Raw genomic sequence first — 22,394 nt, forward strand, 5'->3', positions numbered from 1 at the left:
AAAATTGTGGGAGAACACTACCTTCACAGAACATGGGAGGTGGTGATTCTTACTAGACATACAAACCTTCTTCATTGGTGTCTGATTCTTCATAATCTGAGAAATTGTTCTGTCGAGTATTCCTGACTGGGCAGCTATAAGAAATATGGAAAAGTCAGAAAAAAATAAGCATATGTAGCTTTTCCATGGAAGTGGATTTACAAACAACTTCAGTGTAAACACATAAGAAAGACTCCATTCCCCAATCCTTCGTCTAGACTGTAAGTCGAACAAGAAGACTCTTCTGACAGACATGGATATGTATCTACATCAGTCATTGCATCTTATATACATACTTGCTTTTTGTTTTGAATGGCAAGAGTGGAGACACTTCCTTTTTAATTATGAAAATAGCCAAACCCTGTCATTCTTGTTACAATCATCCCATTACATGTGCTACTAGCTCTTGAAATATTTTTAGAGCAGATATCATAACCACTCACCTGCAAATATTCCTTGAGCATCTGTCTGACATATGAGGAATGTTTATAATGCAAGTACAATTTTCACATTGAAACACATTAGCAAGAATTCCTGGTATCAACTAATCCCAGCCTACGTTCAATTTTGACTAGCTATAAGCAGTTTGTGTCTCTAGAGATAATTCTCTAGGTCTACTTTTGAGGGAAAATAAGTTACTTTCATACTAAAAAGTGTTCATTAAAGAATAATCCCTAAAATCAGGGTCACAAAAACTTTTCCTATAAAGAAAACACTTAGGCCTTGTGGGACAAGAGGCCTAAACCCAAAGATATTATATAACAAAAAAAAAATCTTATTGCTAAAATGCAAAGTATGATCATATTCTGTAATATAGTTCTACTAGTTCTCATCAATAAAATAAGGGAATCTTTTTAGAACTGGGAGAGATTTTAGAATGAGAACTAGTTCCCTTTCGTGCAACTGATTATGAACATTTCTGTAGAAAGCATTCTGTAGTCAGCTGCAAAAAAAAAAAAAAATGGGCAGCTGACTACATTTTGGTTTCCACTCTGGTTGGCTGACACTCAAATCAAAAAAGCAATGAGGTTTGTTTGTTTTGTTTGGATTTTCTAGAATGAGGAAGTTCCAAAAAGTAAGGAAGGGGTCGCTGACTCCCCTTACAACTATTAAATGACTGTTTTTACTGTGGGCAAAGTAACATCTCCAAAGACATTGTTTCTCTGGAGAAAATCTGATTCATCTCTGAGGCCATGAAACGTTGGGATCTGCACTGAGAGGATCTGAGGAGGCCCTGGGCAGGGCATCAAGGTCAACAGAAAAGGAGAGCAGCAAACCAGGGCACCACTGCGGAGGGGATCGGCCTGTGTACCAAGGAAGCAGTCATTCCCGATGCCCCACTTCATTGTGCATGTGTACAGCCAACATCAGTCATGTTTCTTTCCTGTAATCCTCTTTTATTATGCCCACGCCTTGTCAGATTCTACCAAACGCCATATCCTGTCCTGGCTGTACTATAGCCAATTAGGGAAAATGTCTGGCAGAGAGACAAGCAAAGAGAGAGGCCTGAGCTACAGGAAAAAGCCTCATTCAACCCAGCAAGACAGGATCTCACTCACCGTTGATTAGTCGTCTAGACAGAGAGTGGGAGGCAAGTAAAGCCAAGGAGGGAAGTATGGAACAAGTGTGGGTACTGCCGAAGAGCAGTTCACACAAATGTAGTAAGACATGCAGATTTGTCTGGGGAAAACTAGAATAACTGCTATTTAGACATTAAAGAATGAGCAAATAGATATCCATACATTGAAAGGACAAAGGACGTTCTCTACAGTACTGCTTGAACTAAAATGAGTTGCAAATGAAGACAAACTGAGAGTGGACTGTTTGGTACTTCTGGGGCAATCCTATAATAGACTAAATGCTAAAGCACAGATGTAAAAACTGCAAGAATGTGCTCTGTGTGGATGGGAGACCGTGCAGATGGAAGGCAGGACTTGGAGCAAGACTTTTCACCTCACTTTTTTGCTTAATCATACAGGATATTATCTATCTCAAGCAGGAATATGATCTATCTCAAACACTGAGTTAAATGTTTGTTGAAACAGATTAGAAGCTGGATAAGCTAAGCCTCCTAGCACAGGTATTTCTACCACAGAAATGGAGTAGGCTTACATTAAGTGACTATAAACTCAAAGTACTGCATCACAGACTACTGTCAATTACAAAGAGAAAAGGTCCCCTTTTCTTGGGGGAGGGAGAAGGAGACAGTGAACACCACTGATGAAATCTAGCTTTACCAAAAACCAGATAAACTTGACAGGACAAGCTCCTGAGGTGCTTCCATTGGAAGTATGGAAGTATTGAAATTCTAGCCAAAACATTTAACTTGAATATAACCATAAGAAAACAACTGGGCAATTCTAAATTGTGAAATAACCTACAAAATGATACAACCTTCCTTGAGTTTTAAATGCACATGTCCGGTAGATGTAATGATAAACACCTATAATTCTAATCCTCAAGAGACAGAGGGATGACAATTCAGAGTTCAAAGCCAACCCAGGATACACAAACAACAACAATAAAAGACAAACATCATGAATGTAAAAAATGACAGTTTCATGAAAGACCTGGTGGAGAATAAAAGAGAGGGGGGAAACAAAATGGGCCACGGTGGTGCATGCCTGTAATTCAAACTACTCAGAAGGCTGAGCTAGAAGGATCATGGTTTGCAGTCAGCTTAGGCAAGGGACAGACCCTACCTCAAATTCAAGCCTGGTGTGGCAGTACACACTTGTCATCTCGAGTACTCTGAAAGAGGAGGAAGAAAGAAAACTGAGGACCCAGTTCAGCCCAGGCAAAAGCATGAGACCCTATCATGAAAACAAACCAAGAGGAAAAAGAACGGGATTCATGGCTCCAGGGGTAGAATGCTTGCCTAGAAGTGTGAGTACACAAGTTCAATCCCCAGTACTATACACACACATACGCACACACACACACACACACACACACACACACGCACACATCCACGGATCAATTTAGTGTGCAGCGTATCCAGCTGGTGGGTTTAAAGCAAGTGGGGTGCTACAAACAATGTTTTCAGGAAAATTCAAACTGGATTGGAAATGAGATGATTTTCTTATACAATGCTAAATTTCTTGGGCTTGATAAGGGCCCGGAAGATATAGAAGGAAATGTCCTTTCTACCTCAAAGAAACAGGCTAAGTTAACTATCATCATAGCTAAACCTTACTTTCATTCAATAACTCAGCAAAAAGTACACACAGAATGATGGAGCAAATATCACACGATATTAACAATTGGTTAGGAGCTGAAGGGCACATGAGTATTTATTGTGCTCTTTTCCAAGCTTTTCCAAGATTTGGGAATTCTGAAATCAAAGAGTTGGGAGATAATCATCATTAATAATGAAAACTACCAGCTGGGTGCCAATGGCTCATGCCTATAATCCTAGCTACTCGGGAGGCTGAAATATGAAGATCACCATTCAAAGCTAGCCTAGACAGGAAAGTCCATGAGGAATCTTATATCCAAGTAACTATCAAAAAGCCAGAATTGGAGCTGTGGCTCAAATAGTAAAGTGTTAGCCTTAAGCAAAAAAGGTCAGGGACAGCACCCAGGCCCTGAATTCAAGCCCCAAGACCATCACACACAAAATAAAACATTTTAAAAATGAAAATATGTCCAGTGGATTTCCAAGAAAGTCACTCAATGTTGAAATAGTGAAAGTAATGTAATATGTTCTGCACGTATCTAATTCCCACAAAACACAACACTACCCATCAGCAGGAAGGTCCGTATTTCACAGCATTCAAAGACAACTCCTGTCTGCAGAGAACAGAATCTAAAAGGCAATTCTCCCCATCACTGCTAGTGCAGAACACCAAGGTAAAGAATTTCCTTCTCCAGACTGAGATCTTAATCATGTACCAATCAGGCCACGCTCCACTGTATTTGTCTCAACAGAACAATTTTCTACTCTGCAAACTTCTATCCACTTGCATGCATTTTATGGAAAAGCAAATGTTTCCCCTGTTGTTGTTTCCCCCCTCCCTTGGTGTTTCAGGCCTAAGAAATACAGCCAACTTGCCTGGTACAAGAGGCTAAGACTACTAAGGACATAAGGTTGGCATTAGGAGAAGTAGCAGAATTCCAGAAGCCTGGGTGAAATGCCCTCTTTCTGTGGCCCTTGCCTTGAATCCCACCCCCCAACCCAACCCCGGACCAGAAAAAGCAGGTATGATCATGGTGGTGAGGGAAAGAGGCTCGATTTTTCATACAACACTGGCTTCATTGACCTGTCTCAGGCAGGTCAAAGTCATTTTTTAGCCCGCAGAACTTTTTTCCATTATTAATGGGATGTTGTTCGGGATAAACTTTGGCTTCTGCTAGAATGATGTCGGTTTCAAAGAAGGGGAAGCGGAGCTGGTGTCCTACCTACTGCTGCAGCAGTCTTCGATGTGGGAAGGTTGGTACAGTCCCCGATCCCAAACACATTCGGGTATTTCTTGTGCTGAAGAGTATCTTTGTCTACATCCACCCAGCCAGCAGCATCAGCCACAGGACTCCGCTTGAGGACGTCAGGAGAACTCATTGGAGGCGTGACATGAAGCATTTCATACTACACAAAAGAACACCCGCAGTTACATCTCTTCAATATTCCTATACCGTCCTTACTCTGTGTGTTCTATTTTGGCTGCACGAAGCACTGTAAAACCAGTGCTTACACCAATTCACACCCTCTTTAAGACTTTACCCAATCTGGAACCAACCCAGATGCCCCTCAGTAGACGAATGGATCAGGAAAAAGTGGTACATATACACAATGGAATTTTATGACTCTATCAGAAAGAATGACATTGTCCCATTTGTAAGGAAATGGAAGGACTTGGAAAAAATTATACTAAGTGAAGTGAGCCAGACTCAAAGAAACATGGACTCTATGGTCTCCCTTATTGGGAATAATTAGTACAGGTTTAGGCAAGTCATAGCAGAGCATCACAAGGCCCAATAGCTATACCCTTATGATGCTAAGTGAAATGAACTCCATGTTATGGAAACAATTGTTATATCACAGTTGTAACTACTTTCAACGTCCCATGTGTATCTGTAGCTTCTATTATAGATGATGTTCTTGTATCACCTTCCTGTGGTTGTACCTACACTATCTCTGTAATCTTATCTGAGTATATTGGAAACCGTGTATACTGGTATTGAAACTAGGAAATTGAAAGGGAATACCAAAATTGAGAGACACAGGGTAAAAAAAAGACAAATAACTACAAAAGCAATACTTGCAAAACTGTTTGATGTAAGTGAACTGAACACCTCAGGGGGGAAAGGGAAAGGGGGAGGGGGGAGGGGGGTATGAGGGACAAGGTAACAAACAGTACAAGAAATGTATCCATTGCCTAACGTATGAAACTGTAACCTCTCTGTACATCAGTTTGATAATAAAAATTTGAAAAAAAAAAGACTTTGCCCAGAGGATGGGGCTGGGAATGTGGCTTAGTGGTAGAGTGCTTGCCTCCTATACATGAAGCCCTGGGTTCGATTCCTCAGCACCACATAAACGGAAAAAGCCAGATGTGGCGCTGTGGCTCAAGTGGTAGAGTGCTAGCCTTGAGCAAAAAGAAGCCAGGGACAGTGCTCAGGCCCTGAGTTCAAGTCTCAGCGTTGGGGGGAAAAAAGTGACAGCTGTATAGTTCCAAATGTCAGTGTGATAAAATGAAAAGGAAGGCTGTACAAACATCCCAAACTAAAGGAAGCTAAAGCGATATCAAAATTAAACTGTAGATTGTATCCTGTGCTAGAGAGGAGGAAATAGTACAAATGTTGTTTAACCAATCAACAAAATTGTATACAAACAGATTAAAATATTATGTATGTGCTGAATTAACTGAGCTGCTAAATACTGTGGCTATACAGGAAAATACCTGTCTTAGTTTACAACAAAGTCGCTAGGAATAAAGGTGAACAGTGTTTGATGCATACAATTTATCTTTGGGAAAACTGGTAAGAATAGAAATATACATGAAAGCATATAAGCAGATCCAATGATAAAGCTAAGCAAGTTACACACGATTCTATATGTGAATCTAGGGTGTACTCAGTGTTCATTGTTCTATTTTTATTTCTGCGACTTCTCTAAGTTTGAGATTGTTTCCAAATATTTTATTTAACTCTGGGTCCTGAGTCTGTGGCATTCTTAATGATATTTCATGTACCCCATTTAAGAAAGGAGAGATGTGTGCAATCAATTTAAGAAAGAGTTTAAGGGAAAAGTTTTAAATGTGTCATTTCGATGTTTAGAAGGCTGATCTTCAGTTCGTTTCAAAATTGCTTTTTCTTAAAATGCCTTATCCTTCACCGTTCAGTGAACAGGAAGTGAGGGTAGGATGCTTTTCCATTGCCAACACCATTGCCAGAAGGCTGTAAACAAGTATTCCTCCCCACATGTCCTGCATTTTGTTCTTTTTCTGTTTTGTTTTGTTTTGTTTTTGCCAGTCCTGGGCCTTGGACTCAGGGCCTGAGCACTGTCCCTGGCTTCTTCCCGCTCAAGGCTAGTACTCTACCACTTGAACCACAGCGCCACTTCTGGCCATTTTCCGTATATGTGGTGCTGAGGAATCGAACCCAGGGCTTCATGTATACCAGGCGAGCGCTCTTGCCACTAGGCCATATTCCCAGCCCTGCATTTTGTTCTTAATTGTCAGGTCTCTATAAAAGTACTATTCCTACTTTATGGAAGAAACAGAGACACATAGAGGCCCAGCCCGTACAACAAAGGCCAGATATTCCCAGACCCTAAGAAAGACTTCCAAGGACTGCCTCTTATCATGATCGAAAGACATTCAAAAGGGGCTGGGAATATGGCCAAGTGGTAGAGTGTTTGCCTCGTATACATGAAGCCCTGGGTTTGATTCCTCAGCAGCACATATATAGACAATGGCCAGAAGTGGCGCTGTGGCTCAAGTGGCAGAGTGCTAGCCTTGAGCAAGAAGAAGCCAGAGACAGTGCTCAGGCCCTGAGTTCAAGCCCCAGGACTGGCAAAAAAAAAAAAAATGAAAGACATTCAAAGACAGCCTAGTCCAATGCGTCTGTGCCGCAGATGGAAGGCCCTTCTGGTTACTCTTGAACTGGTCACAGTGTTGCTTCTTGCTCACAAGCACAAGCTGAAACCACCACCAGATCCTGCTTTTGAAGAGTCCTCCCTCAACTCCCTTGGCAATAACCCAAGTAGTAAAGTATGTTTAGACACTTCAAGTCACTTGGCACCATGAGAAGTAGAAACAAAAGAACAGAACAAAAATTCACTTTGTACAAACATGTAAACCTCCCTCACCTTCCCCTCCATAAACTCGTCCATCTTGCTCTTCCTCACACACGTTGGTCCACCATCTCCCCTGATCACTGTCTTTCCCTGCTCATTGTAACCAGCCTTTCTCTGAAAGCAATAGTTACAGACGGAGCAGTGGTAGCACAGTGTCTACAGCACAGTGTAGCAGACAGAGCCTCAGGCAGACAATTTAACCGTGACACTTACTGGAATCACTCGTGTCTCTCCAGGTTTGTCCAAGTTCTCAAAAACAGCCTCTTGTTTATCAGCTCGGACTTCAATGAGGTTTTGCTTGTAGTTAACAGTGAGGTTCCTCTCTTGGATGATCTCCTGAAGGGCATCTGCATACTTCTTAACCCCAAAAATGACTCCAAGAGAAGTGTTGAAGATGATATTGGCTTTGGATCGCTTCCCAGTCTGAGAAAAAAGGAAAGAAGAAAATGACTAGCATTGCTGGAAGCGGGTGCTTGTATCTCACCACGGTGAGGTGATGTGTGCATGAATCCAGGGCCTCCTTCTTTGAAGGTGGACATGGCCACTGCTTAGTCAAAGGCTAAAGGTAAAGACCAAGTCCAGGTGAAGAAAGGCTAGACCCCAACTGTTTATTCATAGACTCACTCACTCAATAAATACTTAATGAAGGCCTCAACTGGTCAGATTCTGTTCGAGGCACTGTAAAGTTCCTGTCCCCTTGGTGTTGTTCTCATGTTTGGAACAGGCTGGTATTCTCCCCCATGCTAAGACCCTGGGGCACCTGAGAGAGCCTTCCCCTTCAGTCATTCATGACTTGGGAGGAAAGAATCAGACAAAGGGAATGAATTCTCAGTCTGGAAGAAACAGCTGGTCTTCCACTCTTTCCTTTATTCTGCTCCTTTTAGGCCTTGCTTTCCTGAATCTCAACATGAGAAGAAGCCTTAAAAATGTTTGTGCAAACGCTGCCCCCCTCTGCCATAATCCAGAATAAACTTCCTCGGAGTTAGAAATGATCACTAGCACTGTCTCTTCAAGCACCACCCGATGGGGCTGTTGTGACTTATAGGACTCCAGTGATGTCTTAGTGACTACCTGGCTACAACCACCCATTTAACAGTTCTCCAGTTTCCTCTTTCCCACCCTTTCTGTCCTCTGCCCCTTTACAGAATCATGGACTCTTATCATGGGCTCTTTCAAGCAGTGTCTCTGGTCAGACAATGATTAGGTAAACAAAATGTCACATCTTAGACAAGAGCAGGTAGGGCATCCTCTCCACAAGTGTACCTTGGCTGCAGACATAGCTCTGACACAGGCAGCTTGGGAAAAGCTAAGCACAAAGTGCCTGGGACAAACGGCTGCCCTAAAGCTCTCTTTCCACAGAGCTTTGAAGTTCCACGTCAACATTGTTTTTGTCTGCATTTCAAACTGGCATTTTGCCTATATTTGTAAGTGTGTGTGTGTGTGTGTGTGTGTGTGTGTGTGTATCTCATAACCAAGAAAATATATGTGACCTTGAACTTGATTGGAAGCAATTAAGGATATATAAAGGTAAACATCCGGCAATTAATTGTCTAACTATAAAGTATTTAAGCAATAGCCAACATACCCCTCCTGCAGATTGTTAGTGTGTCTTCAAAAGGTAGGTCATAAAGTCTATCGAGTAACATGTAATATATTTAATTTTGTGTACAATATGATGGTAACCATACTTTTAAACTGCAGAAGAACATGTCAAATAGATGAAAGCAGCTTTATTAAAGGAATCACCTCATGTATGCATACAATAAAAATGTAGAAACAAGGGGCTGGGAATATGGCCTAGTGGCAAGAGTGCTTGCCTCATATACATGAGGCCCTGGGTTCGATTCCTCAGCACCACATACACAGAAAATGGCCAGAAGTGGCACTGTGGCTCAAGTGGCAGAGTGCTAGCCTTGAGCAAAAAAGAAGCCAGGGACAGTGCTCAGACACTGAGTTCACGGCCTAGGACTGGCCAAAAAAAAAAAATATATATATATATATATATGTATATATATATATATATACATATATATATATATATATAAACAAAAAGCACCTGTGATAGGGATGTCAGTGAATGTCTATGCCATCTCCCACTCCGGAGAGGAGGCTTACCTTCCTGAAGTAGGCTTCTGCTAAATACATGATCTTCTGGGGGGCTCCAGCACATTTCACGGGAGTATTTGGGAAGGTAAAGATGGCATTGCCCTCTTTGAAGTCCTGCAGAGCTTTCCAGGTCTTCTCTACAGTCTTCACTGAATAATTGGACCCTATTTTGGGATGAGCAAAACCTTCAGGTAGGCCTTTAATCTGCAACCAAGCACAGAGAAAACGTTTTTTAAGCAACAGCATAGATGCCTTTAAAGTCCTTTGTCTTTGCTACATATCCCCACGCTATTATTTCTCCCAGGTACCCACACAAAATGGAACAGGCAGGAGAATAAGGGTTCTTAGGCCAGAGCCATGACACCTGTCCTAACCTGTCAGGCTGCTGAATGGGCCTGAGGCTAGGATTCAAATCAAGTTCTCCCCACCCACAGGGTAAAGGCAGATGTCAATTACACTTCCTCTTAGGAGAACTATCTGCCTTACTTGGAAGGAAGAGGATAGGCTAGACCATTTATATTCATTTATATTGCCAATAATACCAAACCCAAATTGCTCTTTACCAGGTTGAACCAGATCAAACTCTTGATAAGTGCAGTAAAGTTGGGTAATTAAAAACATGGACTTTGGAATCTCACAGACTTAGTATCCTGGCTTTTGGTTGTGACTAGAAGGAATTATTATTTCAAATTCTATAGATCTCTAATTGTGGCTACCAGGCCAACAACAGTTCCACTTGGAAACTTGCTTGAAATGCAGATTGTCGGGCCTCACCCTCAATCTACTGAATCAGAAACTCTTTAGTCAGGCTTAGAAACTGCCCTCCAGCTGGGCACCAGTGACTCATACGTGTAATCCTAGCTACTTGAGGATTGGGAGGATGGAAAAGTACTTTAGATTGGGAGGACTGCAGTTCAAGGCCAGCCCAGGCAGAAAAGTGCCTCAAACCCTTTCTCAACCAAAAGCTGGACATGGTGGAATACACCTGATATCCTAGCTACAATGAGAAGACTGAAATAGGCAGAGCGAAGCCCAGGTGCATACCAGGCAGGAAGTCAGACTATATATGAAAAATAACCAGCACAAAAAAAGACTGGAAGCATGGCTCAGGAAGAAAGGAAGGGAGGAAGGGAAGGAAAGAGGGAGGAAGGGAGGGAAGGAAGAGGGAGGGAGAGAGGGAGGGAAGGGGGAGGGAGGGAGGGAAGGAAGGGGAGAAAGAAAGCAAGGAAGGGAGGGAGAAAGAGGAGCAAGAAAGAGAGGTTTCCTCCAGGTGACTGACCCATGCTGCTAATTTGAGAAGCTTTTGTTTAAGATCTGTAAAATGGGGCTATAAAATGATGTACTACATAGGACAGGAGCAAATAAGACTTAGGTAAAAAGCTTCTCACAGTAAGATGTCTTCTCACAGTCAGAACTCTATGTTAATTACTGCCAGTAAGATTAACTAGGTACTTATCCTAAATATTAGAAAATGCCGAGGATGTAATGAAGCTGTCACAGATCGAGTTAAATTTAAGCACCAGTTCTCAGCCAAAGCAGGCTCAACTCCAACCTCAAGGAATAATTATCCTGGGCTGAGATGTATCTCGGTGGTAGAGCACTTGGCTAGCATGCATAAGGTCTTAGATTCCATCTCTAGTATCACAGAGAAGAAGAGAGTGGGAGAGAGAGAAGTAACCCTTCCCTGCAGGACCTAGAGCCTGTGGAAATGGGCAGCCTCCACTGAGTCAGCCCCGCAGGAGCTTTGGGAGGATATACATGAACCTCCCAAAAGCACTTGCGGTTGGCACGCTTCTCTATCTGAACACGCCATTCCTACCTGAGTCACGCTTTCTACGCTTCATCTTACCTCAAAGACCTTTCCCAGGGCCGCCTCACCTGAGGCCTTTGCTGGGTCACACCCCTGCAGCTTGGGAGCTGGTTAGCACTGTCCTTCCTGTGCTCCAGCGCCTTACCCACTGGCAGCCAGAAGACTTCAGCACAGTCTAACAATTACTGGCTTGCTCCATTGTGTGCAGAAAAATAAACCTGAAACTCACCGCCGTCAGTTAGCATGTGGTCACAGAAAAGAGATCTGAGGCCTCTTTAGGGCAGTGTGTATACTGTTTGATCACCACTAGAAAACTCAGTAATTACATGATAAAACTCAGTTGTCCTCCCAGTGTCTGACAAGCTAACTACTTCACAATTCACAACCTAAACCTGACATATAAAAGAACTCTGAATCTTTAATACAACCAACTCAGTACAATGTAGATAGGTAAATTTTCTATGAGCACATAAAGGGCTGTTGTTTTACACGGACATGTCGAACTCCAACTCACGTTTAAAGCTAAAAAAAAAAAAAAAAAAGTTGTTACTATCTACAGACATTTAGAAAAGACTTCTTTTCTACAACAAAAGGACTGCTGAGAAATAAAGCCAGGAGAGGATTTCTTAGGAACTCTTTCTTGTCAAAATGAATGCACAGCAACCAAATGCAGTGTCTGATCTCGGCATAAATAGGCCAATGTAACAGAGGACCCACTTCAAACAGTACCTTCTCATAGTCCAGCTGGATTCCAAGAGCAATAATAAGATATTTGTAGGAGATCTGCAACACAAAAAAAAAAAAGATGCTGTTTTTAGACCAGGACTTTAAAAAGTAAAACTTCCAGGACTGACCTCCAGAGTGCCATGATGTCTTGGGGAGGAAGGTGGGGGACAGGGAAATAGGGAGGGATGCATGTTCTAGTTGGCCCTCCTACCCCATTTTCTGTGGCCTCACGTCTCAGTGCTCACAAAAATGATGTGACCTTCACCCCCAAAAGCTTAGGGTGCCTGCCTATGTTGTTTGTTTGTTTTTTTTATAGCAAAGAGTAACAAAAAAGTTACGATTATTTGTGCAGTAAACTTTTCTATATTGAGAGGTGGGAGAATGGACTTCTGGTGTTAAAAGACATTCAACTAAATAAGGCATAGTGACACACGCCTGTAATCTCAGCACTCAGGGGACAGAGGACAAGCTAAAGCAGGAGAGGAGGATCAGAAGAGTTTAATGTCAACCTGGGCTAAATGATGAGAAACTGTCTCAAAAATCAAACAAACAAGCAAATAAACAACAACAAAAACAAAACCACAAAGATAAGCAGGCAAGGTTATTCAGGCCTAGCATCTTCTGGAGGAGGATTATGGTTTAAGACTACGAGCCCGGGCAAAAAGTTCTTGAGATCCCAACTCAATCAAGTTTTAAAAAAAAATGAATATGGTAGCATATTCTATCATCTCAGTTATTTGGGAAGCATACATAGGAAGATAATTAAACTGACATGTTGAACTGAAACTCCTTTGAACGACTAAAGGATAATTTAAGTAGCCAGATAAATAGATAGATAGACGGACAGAAATATGAAGTAAAAAGGGCTCAGAGCATGGCTCAAGAGTAGAGCACCTGCCTAGTAAATACAAGGACATGAGTTGGGAAAAAGGATGTAAAGTAAAAGAATAAGCCTTAAAGGCTAAAGATGAAGAATGATGACAACAAGACTTTGGGAGCCCAGTAAGGAGAAATAGGCAGTGGTGAACATGCTGTTTTACTAAATGGAGAAGCAAAGCCAGAAAAGCTGAGCAAATCCCAGGTGAAGAAACAGGACTCACAGACATGAAGAGCATTCCAGTCCATCTAGGGAGTGAGGAAGGCAAGTCACTGAAGAGGCCTTATCCTACCATCCAGGAGATTCAGCTCCAAAGTCACAGGGCTTTCCCGCAACCCACTTTCACCATGGGCCCTTCTGGAAGCTCCCTTAGCACAGAGTGAATGACACTTTCTAACACCTGCCATGTTTTATGGGAGGCCTATCCTCCCCCAGCATGGAACATTCCTAGAGAATAAAGGGTACATCTTATTCCTTATATTCCAAGATTAAAGTGAGGATTCAGTAAGGTACATTGGATAGAAGGATGGGCAATGTCAGCTGCTTATAAGAAAATACACCTTCTCAGTATGGATAGATGATAAACAAGTCTTTATCCAGACACTCTGCCTATCCGCAGAGATCTGGTGCCTTGAAATATCCAGCCTTGTAGGGATTGCATAGAGGACGCTGGATGTGTGTGGATGGGAAGAGGGTCCGAGGATGAGGAGCTAGAGGTGGTAGTAATGCTGTCAATGGAAAGAGCTTCTGATTGGTGCAAACTGTGGTGGTTTTATTAAAGTGTTATCCTGATTGTTTCTAAGGATTAAGCACAAACAAGCTTGAGCTTGTGGTTGGGAAGCCGTAAGGGAAATGGAAGTTCTACATAACAAGAGACGAAAAGAAAGCCTCAAGCCTTCTGAATGAGTTCAACTTGCTAGCCAGATGACCTAAGTCCTAGGAATTGCAAACACTTGGAGCAATTGCAGAGCTCAGGGCAGACTTGGACGCACAGCTGAATATGGCCAAGTATTCTCACTTCAGGCAGGATGTGAAGGGGAATCCTGAGCACAGGCTGCTGACGCCTGGCCAAATTCTAAGCTCAACTACTAATTGGATGCTTCAGTAATCGAGTTCAGAAATGATAAACCTGCTTTCAATCGGGAATCAAGAACCGTGCTGTCCAATAGCACGCACGCAATGTTTCCTCTTATATGTATTCTTTGAAAAACAACAATTCTATTTCTTGTGCATTTGTCCTGTGCATGGAAGTGAATTACATGTTTCCAATCATTTAATGGTCAAAACCTAGTAAGGCATTACATTTAGAAATGAAGAAATTGAGACATGGTTCCTCACAAATACTTCCTGGGTACTTTCTGAGTATACTGTGATGAATAAGATAGACATAGTTCTTCCCTATACTAGTAGAGAAGATAATCACTTCAGATCATCAGCCTAGCACCAGTGGCTCACACCTGCAAGCCTAGCTACCCAGAAAACTGAGATCTGACAGCCAGGGCAGACAAATCTATGACACTCTTATCACCAGTCCATCAGCAAAGATCCAGGTGGAAGTGTATCTCAAGGAGAGTGCCCACCATGATTGAAAAAGCCAAACAAGAGCTCGGGCCCTGAACTCAAGCCCTAGGACCTGCAGAAAGCTGTGGCAGTTTGACAAAGTAGAACTGGATCAAGCCGGGTGGGTCAAAGAAGGCTTGACTCATGGATTAAATCTAAGCCAAAGACAAACAGGTATTAGCTAGGAGAAGAGGTGGGAATGAACATGTGCAAATGTCCTGGGACTAGGAGGAGATAGAGGCATTTGAGGAAATAAGAAGTAAGTGTGACAAGAGCAAGAAGAAAGGAATGAATAAAACCAAGTTAAGGCCAGAGGAAGAGGAGGGACCAGTATACACAAAGAGCCCATGGAACAAACAGGCTCCAGAGTCTGGGCAGTCAGAGACACTCAGCCTAATTCTCAATGGCACTTTTTTTTTTTTTGCCAGTCCTGGCCCTTGAACTCAGGGCCTGAGCACTGTCCCTGGCTTCTTTTTGCTCAAGGCTAGCACTCTGCCACTTGAGCCACAGCGCCACCTCTGGCCACTTTCTATATATGTGGTGCTGAGGAATCAAACCCAGGGCTTCATGTATAGGAGGTGAGCACTCTTGCCACTAGGCCACATTCCCAGCCCCTCAATGGCGCTTTGAATTCCATCTTTTACCTAGTGAATAAGATAGGAAGTGTAAACTAAAAATGGAATGAGTTAGTGATCTGAATAATATTTGCTAAAGAATGTTGATTAACTTCTGTAGTCTAAAAAAAGCTCTCTAAGGACATATTACAGAATTGAGCTTTAATGAAGCCATCTGTAGATAACAGCTAAGAAAAATTGCTCAGTCGATGACAGGAATCATAAATCCAAAAGATCCAGACAGATAGGGAGGGCTATGCTAACTCACATAAGATGTGATGTGCTAATTTCTGACCTGTCTATATAGTACAATTGCATACTCAAGCCCTAGAAGAAAGTCACCAGATTATACCAACTTCCTCCCTTAAAACAAGACCCATAACTTCCCTGGGTCCCTGAGCTTTTGTAATAACAAGCAGGCCACAGCAAGGACAGTACCTACTTAGTGCCTCTCATTCTCAAGAGATGAAACAGGGATGCAATAATTACAAGTGAACCCAACCACAGAAGGCCCTGCTGAACCAGGGGTGAGAAAGGCCTATGGAGTAGACACTAGCAATGTAAAGAGCCCCCAGCCCAGACTGGTCTTAGAGATGTTCTGAACCATCAATAGGGAGAAAGCAACCTGTAAACGTTTAACTTTTTAATTAAGGTGACATATACATATTTATATATGTTTACCTATATGTCCCTATATTCCTTCTTGCTTTCAGGGGAAATGACCAGGAATTATACTCTGCCAGGATAAGAGAAGGCTGATGTCACAATGTTTCACATGGGAAGGACTCAGAGATGCAGACGGATCTGCATCAATCCTGTGCTGTTGTCAACGCAAAGGCAGGTCTGCAGAGGCAGCATTTGATTGTGGAAGAGAACAGCCTGCTGAATTCTAGACTGTTCTGTAGATGCTTTCTCTTTCAGGCAACTCATTGAGACAGAAAGAAACAAGACAAATGACGTCCCAGGCAGGCTAAAAGAGGGCTGGAGGGACTGGAAACCATGAAAGGTAAGAAAAAGTTGAGGGAAGAGGGAACAGTCTATTGAAAAGAAAACTTACACAGAACCTAAGAAGCCTGTTTAATGAGTTCAGGGGGTCCCCCTCAGAAAAGAGAGAGGATATTTTCTCAAAGAGTAAGGGCAGAATAAGGAGTAAGAACGGTATTAAGGCCAATAACAGCCTGGAGGCCCAGAAAAGAACAAGGAAAGGATTATAGGGAAAGTGGATTGAGACCCAGAAAAGACAGGACTTTCATAAAACCTGCCTGCCTTAACACTTGAAGAGGGTGAATCTATTTGCAGACGACTCGCCTTGGCTAGAGGGCCTAGTCTAAATACCAAGCTATTTTAAGCTCACAGTCCATGGTTCCCAGCCCCCTTTACTTGGCTATATTTTTTCATTAATATTCATCTGTGCTAACATATTGTATAATTTACTTGTTTTTTCTATTTTTTTTATCTGTTCTCATTCTCTAGGATATAAAATCTAGGACAGTGAGGGTTTTGCCAGCTTTCGTTTACTTACATATCCCAAATGCCTAAAACTATCCGATCCCTAGCTGTAGTGGATGCTTAATATTTGCAGAATGAATGAATGCAGTCCAGAGAGCCAAGGACAATAAATGCTGTAAGGCAAGTACTCTAGACAGGGTATAGGAAAAGGTCCCAGAGAATTGTTAGCATAGGCAATCAGGCAAACAGGAACAGGAAGGAGGAAATGGCCTGGGCCACAGTAAGAGGCGGGACCCATGTTCTAATGGAGCTCCTCCCTATCTTAACCAGGAAAAACACAGGGGATCAAATGGGCGGGCCGATGCCCCCCCACCACGTCCACACCGCCTGTGCAGGGGCCAAACCATTTGAGAAGGGCCACCAGGCAATGAGGGCTGTCACTCTACAATCAGAGCTGCAATCCCTGACACCTTCTTCACAATCCATCTTCACCAGGCTTGAGATGTCATTCTGCTCTCCTAATAAATCAGTCTTTGCTCGCCTCGTGGCTCTTCTGCTGTGCCTGGGACGGGACGGGGCGGGGGAGTGGGGGTCGGAATCCTAATCTTAGGTATTATATCAAGAACTGGGAAACATCTTGAACTCCCCATCCCCGTTCACCTTGCTGAAATCAAATGCAAAATTTGATACATGTCTGTATTTTTTTTCTTTTTTTTTTTGCCAGTCCTGGGCCTTGGACTCAGGGCCTGAGCACTGTCCCTGGCTTCTTCCCGCTCAAGGCTAGCACTCTGCCACTTGAGCCACAGCGCCGCTTCTGGCCGTTTTCTGTATATGTGGTGCTGGGGAATCGAACCTAGGGCCTCATGTATCCGAGGCAGGCACTCTTGCCGCTAGGCTATATCCCCAGCCCTGTATTTTTTTTTCTACAGATGGTTTTTATAGGGTGCTCAGAAAGATCGTGACCCAGGGGAAGCTTAAGAGAGCCTATAGCAGGTGAATCCTTGCTTTGAGGAGGGGAAGGGAAACCTTTCAGACCAGTTCTCAGGGCTGGGAAGGTGGCTTATGGGTAGAGTGCTTGCCTAGCATGCACGCAGCACTGGGTTCGATTCCTCAGCACCACATACACAGAAAAAGCCAGAAGCGGTGCTGTGGCTCAAGAGGTAGAGTGCTAGCCTGGAGCAAAAAGAAGCCAGGCACAGGCTACTGTGGCTTGAGGTCTCACGATCTTGCTCTCTGCCCCTCAGGTAAATACATGGACAGCAGTTGCTAAAAAGCCTTGCGTCTTGGGTGACATATGGAGGGAAGAAGGCACCTCTAAATGGTCCAAATGGGCAATCAGGAGCCTCCAGCTGGAGCAGCAAAAGCTTTCCATACTCCTCCCCAAGCTTCCATTACAGGATTCCCCTCAGCTCTGGCACAGCGCCCCCTAGTGAGAGCCCAGAATGCTTCGGCCACAGGATTCAAAAATACCCAGTACTCCAGCGTGACTGAGGTAGCTATTTCTCAACACCCCATTCTCCTGGGAGGCCAGATACCAGGTTAAAAAGAGAAAGGAGGTGCCTGTTATCTTACCATGGAGCAATCGTATTTGTTCAATAAACATTCAGGTCCAAGATCCTACACGTTCACCCAACAGGGTACACAATGAGTATTTAACAAATAGTTAACGTTGTTAATTAATTCACTACCACGTGGTCCTTCTATCTCTTCTCCATTTAGCACCTTGCAGTAGTCAAGACACACACACACGCGCACACACACACACACACACACACACACACACGAGCATCTACCACCAGGAAGCCAGCCAGCTTGGAAAGGGCTGTGCCTGAATCCAAGCTCTCAGTCAAACAAAAAGATCCACGGGCCCCTCGGGGTTACCTCCTTGTTGTTGTCCGTATAGACACAGTTCTTGTCTGGGTTCAGCTCAACAACTGTGGCTTTGACCCACTCTACACCGGATGGGATCACACTTGCCATGGGGCGGCCCGACAAGGACAACTGCTTGGCCCCGGCACCCACAAGGGTCCAGATCGGCTGGTAGAAATGTCTCTGAAAAACAAAAGATTTGCGTATTTACTTCCATGTGGACCTGATCTAAAAGGCCTCAGTTAAAAGCACAAGGAGTCAAGCGTCCGTGGCTCACACCTGTAATCCTAGCGAGGCAGGAGGCTGAGATCTGAGGATCCAGGTTCGAAGCAGCCCAGGCAGGAAAGTCTGTGAGACTCTTGCCTCCGATAAACTATTCCCAAAAAAAAAAGCCAGAAATGGCCCTGTGGCTCAAGTGGTAGAGGACTTGACTTGAGGGAAAGAAGCCCAGGGACAGCGCCCAGGCCCTGAGTTCAAGCCCCAGGACCTTTCATTAAAAAGTGAAAGGTACCAGAGCTAGATTTTCTTAATTACTCACCCTTGACTCTTAGGACTGACATAACAAATGACTACACACTAGGTGACTTAAAGCAAAAATTTACAAAAAGCAACACTTGGAAAAGTCTCCAAAATGTGAATTCCTGTTACATTAAATGGACAGTCATAAAGCCCCTAGAGGGTTCCTCAGAAGAATATGGAGACAATGGGAAGTTTGCAGCCACAGTTTGTTTTTGTTTTTGTTTTAAGTACCAGGCAGAGACTCTACCACTTAAGCCCTGTCTCCGTCCTTTTTTGCTTTAGCTATTGTTCAGATAGCATCTTGCTATCCGATATAACTGGTGTCCTTATGAGAAGGACACTGGAAACATGGTAAACAGAGAGCGCCATGTTACGGTGGATTGATGTTGCTGCAAGCCAAGGAGTAGCAAGATTGCCACCAACCATGAGAAGCCAGGAGTGAGCATGGTACAGCGTCTCCTGCCCCAAATCGCCATCCAGCTTTCGGATGTGTCCCCGTGAGAACGGTGACAGAACGCGCAGCTTTTGCTTTAAGTCACCTGGTTGGTATGTCATGTTTGCTAGGTCAGCCCTACAGAAGCAAGATGGAAGAAAATACAAAAAAGCAAGGGTCTGGGCTTTTTCTCTTTTCTCTCTCCCTTTCCTCTTTCTCTCTCTCTCCTTCTTCTTTCCCTCCCTCTTCTCTCCCCCTATCCTGTCTTCCTCCCTCCCTCTCTTCTCATTCCCTCTCTCCTTCGCTTTCTCTCCCTCCCTCTCTTCCTCCTTCTCTCCTCCCTTGCTCTCCCTCTCTTCTCTTTCTCTCTCTCTCTTCCCCCGCTCCTTCCCTCCACTTTCTCCCCATCCTTTTGGATGATCAGCTTCTTGTTCACTGAGATGCTATGCAGACCGAAGGGCCAGAGCCTGCCTAGTCACCCATTCCCACACGCAAACAGAACACTTACCTCGCTGGGTTCAATGATGGCCACGTTCTCGGCCCCTACTTTCCTCTTCATGCGGGTGGCCATGGTGATTCCCCCACTGCCTCCACCCAGCACAAGCACCTCATAGTAGTTCTTGGCTGCATAGCTGACCCCGGTGTGCAGTTGGAGGGATCCGGTCTGCTGAGTGCCCAGCCTGAGAAAATGGGCTAAGAGCCCAGCACGGGGGCTGAACGCCACAGAGACCAATGGGGCCATCATCAGGCTGGATCAGGCTGGAAGAGAACAGGCGAGGTTATGAGCCCCAAGGAAAGACCACGCCACAGAACCAGAGGAAGCCAAGACTGGCATCGAGCCCACTCCAGCTGGTACCTACAATCAATCGCCTGTCAGGACGATTTTCTCCTGTGCCTCCTATGCTCTCCAGTGAACTTTCAAATATAATGGCTAGCTAATGGCAAAGTTCTCACTTCTCCCCTTCTTCCTACTTCAGGCCACCCAGGGCTAAATTTGAACTTGATATGCCTCGCCCTCCAAGATCTGCCTAATAACTTTTCTCCATCTATCCTTGTCCAGCTGTAAAATCGACATCACCAGCAGCTGGGTCCAGTTGTCCCATTTTCCTCTATCTCCTTAGCTTTTTCAACTCATTAAATAGATGTAGGAGTCCACAAATAGAGACCTGGTAACACTCTCTGTCAGAAAGGATACCTGTGACCTTGCTGAAAGAATGATGGCCCAGCGAAAGACCCATCTTCAGTCACTCCGGAATTCTGAAGATGGTAATGAAGGGCTTCCGCCACCAAGCAGAGGCCCTGCCGACCTGCTGGCCCAGGGACAGGCCGTTGAATCAAATCACTGGTGACAGATGTGTAAGCAAAGGCCCTCCACCCCTTAAGCAATCTCAACCAGATGATTAAAACAAAGCTATAAAAAGAGCCCTACCTGGTATCATAAAGTGATATTTTATGTAAGGAATCTGCACATGCTTCTGACCAGTCTGATTAATTTAATTCAGTCAACAGTTCCTCCCTAATAGCTCCTCCGGGAGACATAAAAGTGTGTTTCTACTCTGAACAGTTGGTGATTTGGCAGTAAGGGGAACTGAGGCTTCTCAGGTTTTGCTTCCCCTGGTCCACAGAACTGTGCTTACATGGAGGACAACATTGACTTGTGTAGCTTGAGGGCCCAAGTCCAAGATCTCACCATCTCTGGGCTCCACAGTGCCTCAAATGTCCCCATCAGCCCTATGGTTCAACACGGTTCCAAGAACCTTATAGAAAATGCAAATACCACACGGGGGAGAAATGCTTCTAGCTAGGAAGGTCACTCACTTCCTAATGGGCACGACTTAATTTAATCAGTGCCAAAGGACCACAGACAGCAAGACAAGCTCCTAGATTCTTCCAGCAAGACTAAAATCAGCCTACCTTCCTAGAAAACAACAGCTGTGATACAGAAGTGTAACAATGTATAACGAATGGAAGCTAATAAAAAAGAAAGAAAATAAAACACTTATCATCTCTTGATCCTGTGTTTCCATTTTTGAGAATCAAGTCTCAGGAAATAACTTCTAATATTGAAGAAACAAAAACTATTCATAATACGGTCAAACATGGGTTGACTGGTTTGTGAATTTACTCCTTATTACATCTTGGGACAGACAAAAACAACAGCAGGATTTACTCGAGCCACAGACAGCTCTGGTTCCTGGCCATGGACAGATTTAGTTTCCTGTTTTAACTGAGGTTAATCTCTATTTCTACTTAATACGGGGACAGAAAGTATTCTTAATGTCAAAATATTGAGGAAAGGCTAAGTAAAATATGACTACCCAAGATGATTCTTGTAACCTTTTAAGATCTTGTTCATACGAAGAAAATGCTCATGGTTAAAATACAAACTAATAGGGGCTGGGGATATGGCCTAGTGGCTAGAGTGCTTGCCTCGTATATATGAGGCCCTGGGTTCGATTCCCCAGCACCACATATACAGAAAATGGCCAGAAGTGGCGCTGTGGCTCAAGTGGCAGAGTGCTAGCCTTGAGCAAAAAGAAGCCAGGGACAGTGCTCAGGCCCTGAGTCCAAGCCCCAGGACTGGCCAAAAAAAAAAAAAATACAAATTAATATAAAATATTATATTTATTATAGTAGAGTATACTTATTACAGTATACAATTAAGAGAAAATGCATCATAATAAAACAGCCAAAATCATCATCATGGGTAAATAGTCTTCTCTGGGTTTTAGAATCATGACTGATTTTTATTTCCTCTACTTTTCTGTATAAAAGTTCCTACTACATATCAATATTTATAATAAAATACTCATTTCAATGACAGAAACATTTTAAGCCTTTTCCGTAGCTCTGTGTGTGTGTGTGTGTGTGTGTGTGTGTGTGTGTGTGTGTGTGTACCAGAGTTTGGACTCCAGGCCTCATGCTCTTTCTTGCGTTTTTCACTCCAAGCTGGCACTCTACCCCTTGAGCCCCATCTCCAATCCACCTGTGAGCATTTCCCTTGTGACTGGACCACCATCATCATGCTCATTTTACAGATAAGAAAACTGAAGCAGACACCATTTCCAGGACTTTCTAAAGGACACACCGCCCAT

At 43.6% G+C, this 22,394-nt stretch overlaps 1 protein-coding gene and 1 long non-coding RNA gene across 3 annotated transcripts in view; one reads left to right on the forward strand and one right to left on the reverse strand.

Moving 5' to 3' along the window:
• Sqor (sulfide quinone oxidoreductase) overlaps positions 1-20,063 on the reverse strand; it is a 34,080-nt gene extending 14,017 nt beyond the window's left edge. Inside the window, exons 1-7 of one of the 2 annotated variants that reach the window (XM_048331871.1) lie at positions 19,808-20,058; positions 18,360-18,530; positions 11,982-12,035; positions 9,452-9,646; positions 7,550-7,759; positions 4,441-4,624; positions 67-134 (exon numbers count right to left, since the gene is read on the reverse strand). In XM_048331871.1, coding sequence (XP_048187828.1) covers positions 67-134; positions 4,441-4,624; positions 7,550-7,759; positions 9,452-9,646; positions 11,982-12,035; positions 18,360-18,530; positions 19,808-20,044 — 1,119 coding nt within the window. In that variant the 5' untranslated portion in view covers positions 20,045-20,058. Of the gene's footprint in view, positions 1-66; positions 135-4,440; positions 4,625-7,549; positions 7,760-9,451; positions 9,647-11,981; positions 12,036-18,359; positions 18,531-19,807 lie in introns of both variants that reach the window. The other variant, XM_048331870.1, reaches the window with a different exon arrangement.
• LOC125340352 lies at positions 1,382-13,488 on the forward strand. Its single transcript, XR_007208753.1, has 3 exons — positions 1,382-1,394; positions 4,163-4,167; positions 12,135-13,488. It is a non-coding gene; the product is annotated as an uncharacterized LOC125340352 (long non-coding RNA).
• Positions 20,064-22,394: the final 2,331 nt, after the last annotated feature.

Source organism: Perognathus longimembris, chromosome 23 (genome assembly GCF_023159225.1).
Source record: "Perognathus longimembris pacificus isolate PPM17 chromosome 23, ASM2315922v1, whole genome shotgun sequence".
NCBI classification, from domain to species: domain Eukaryota; kingdom Metazoa; phylum Chordata; class Mammalia; order Rodentia; family Heteromyidae; genus Perognathus; species Perognathus longimembris.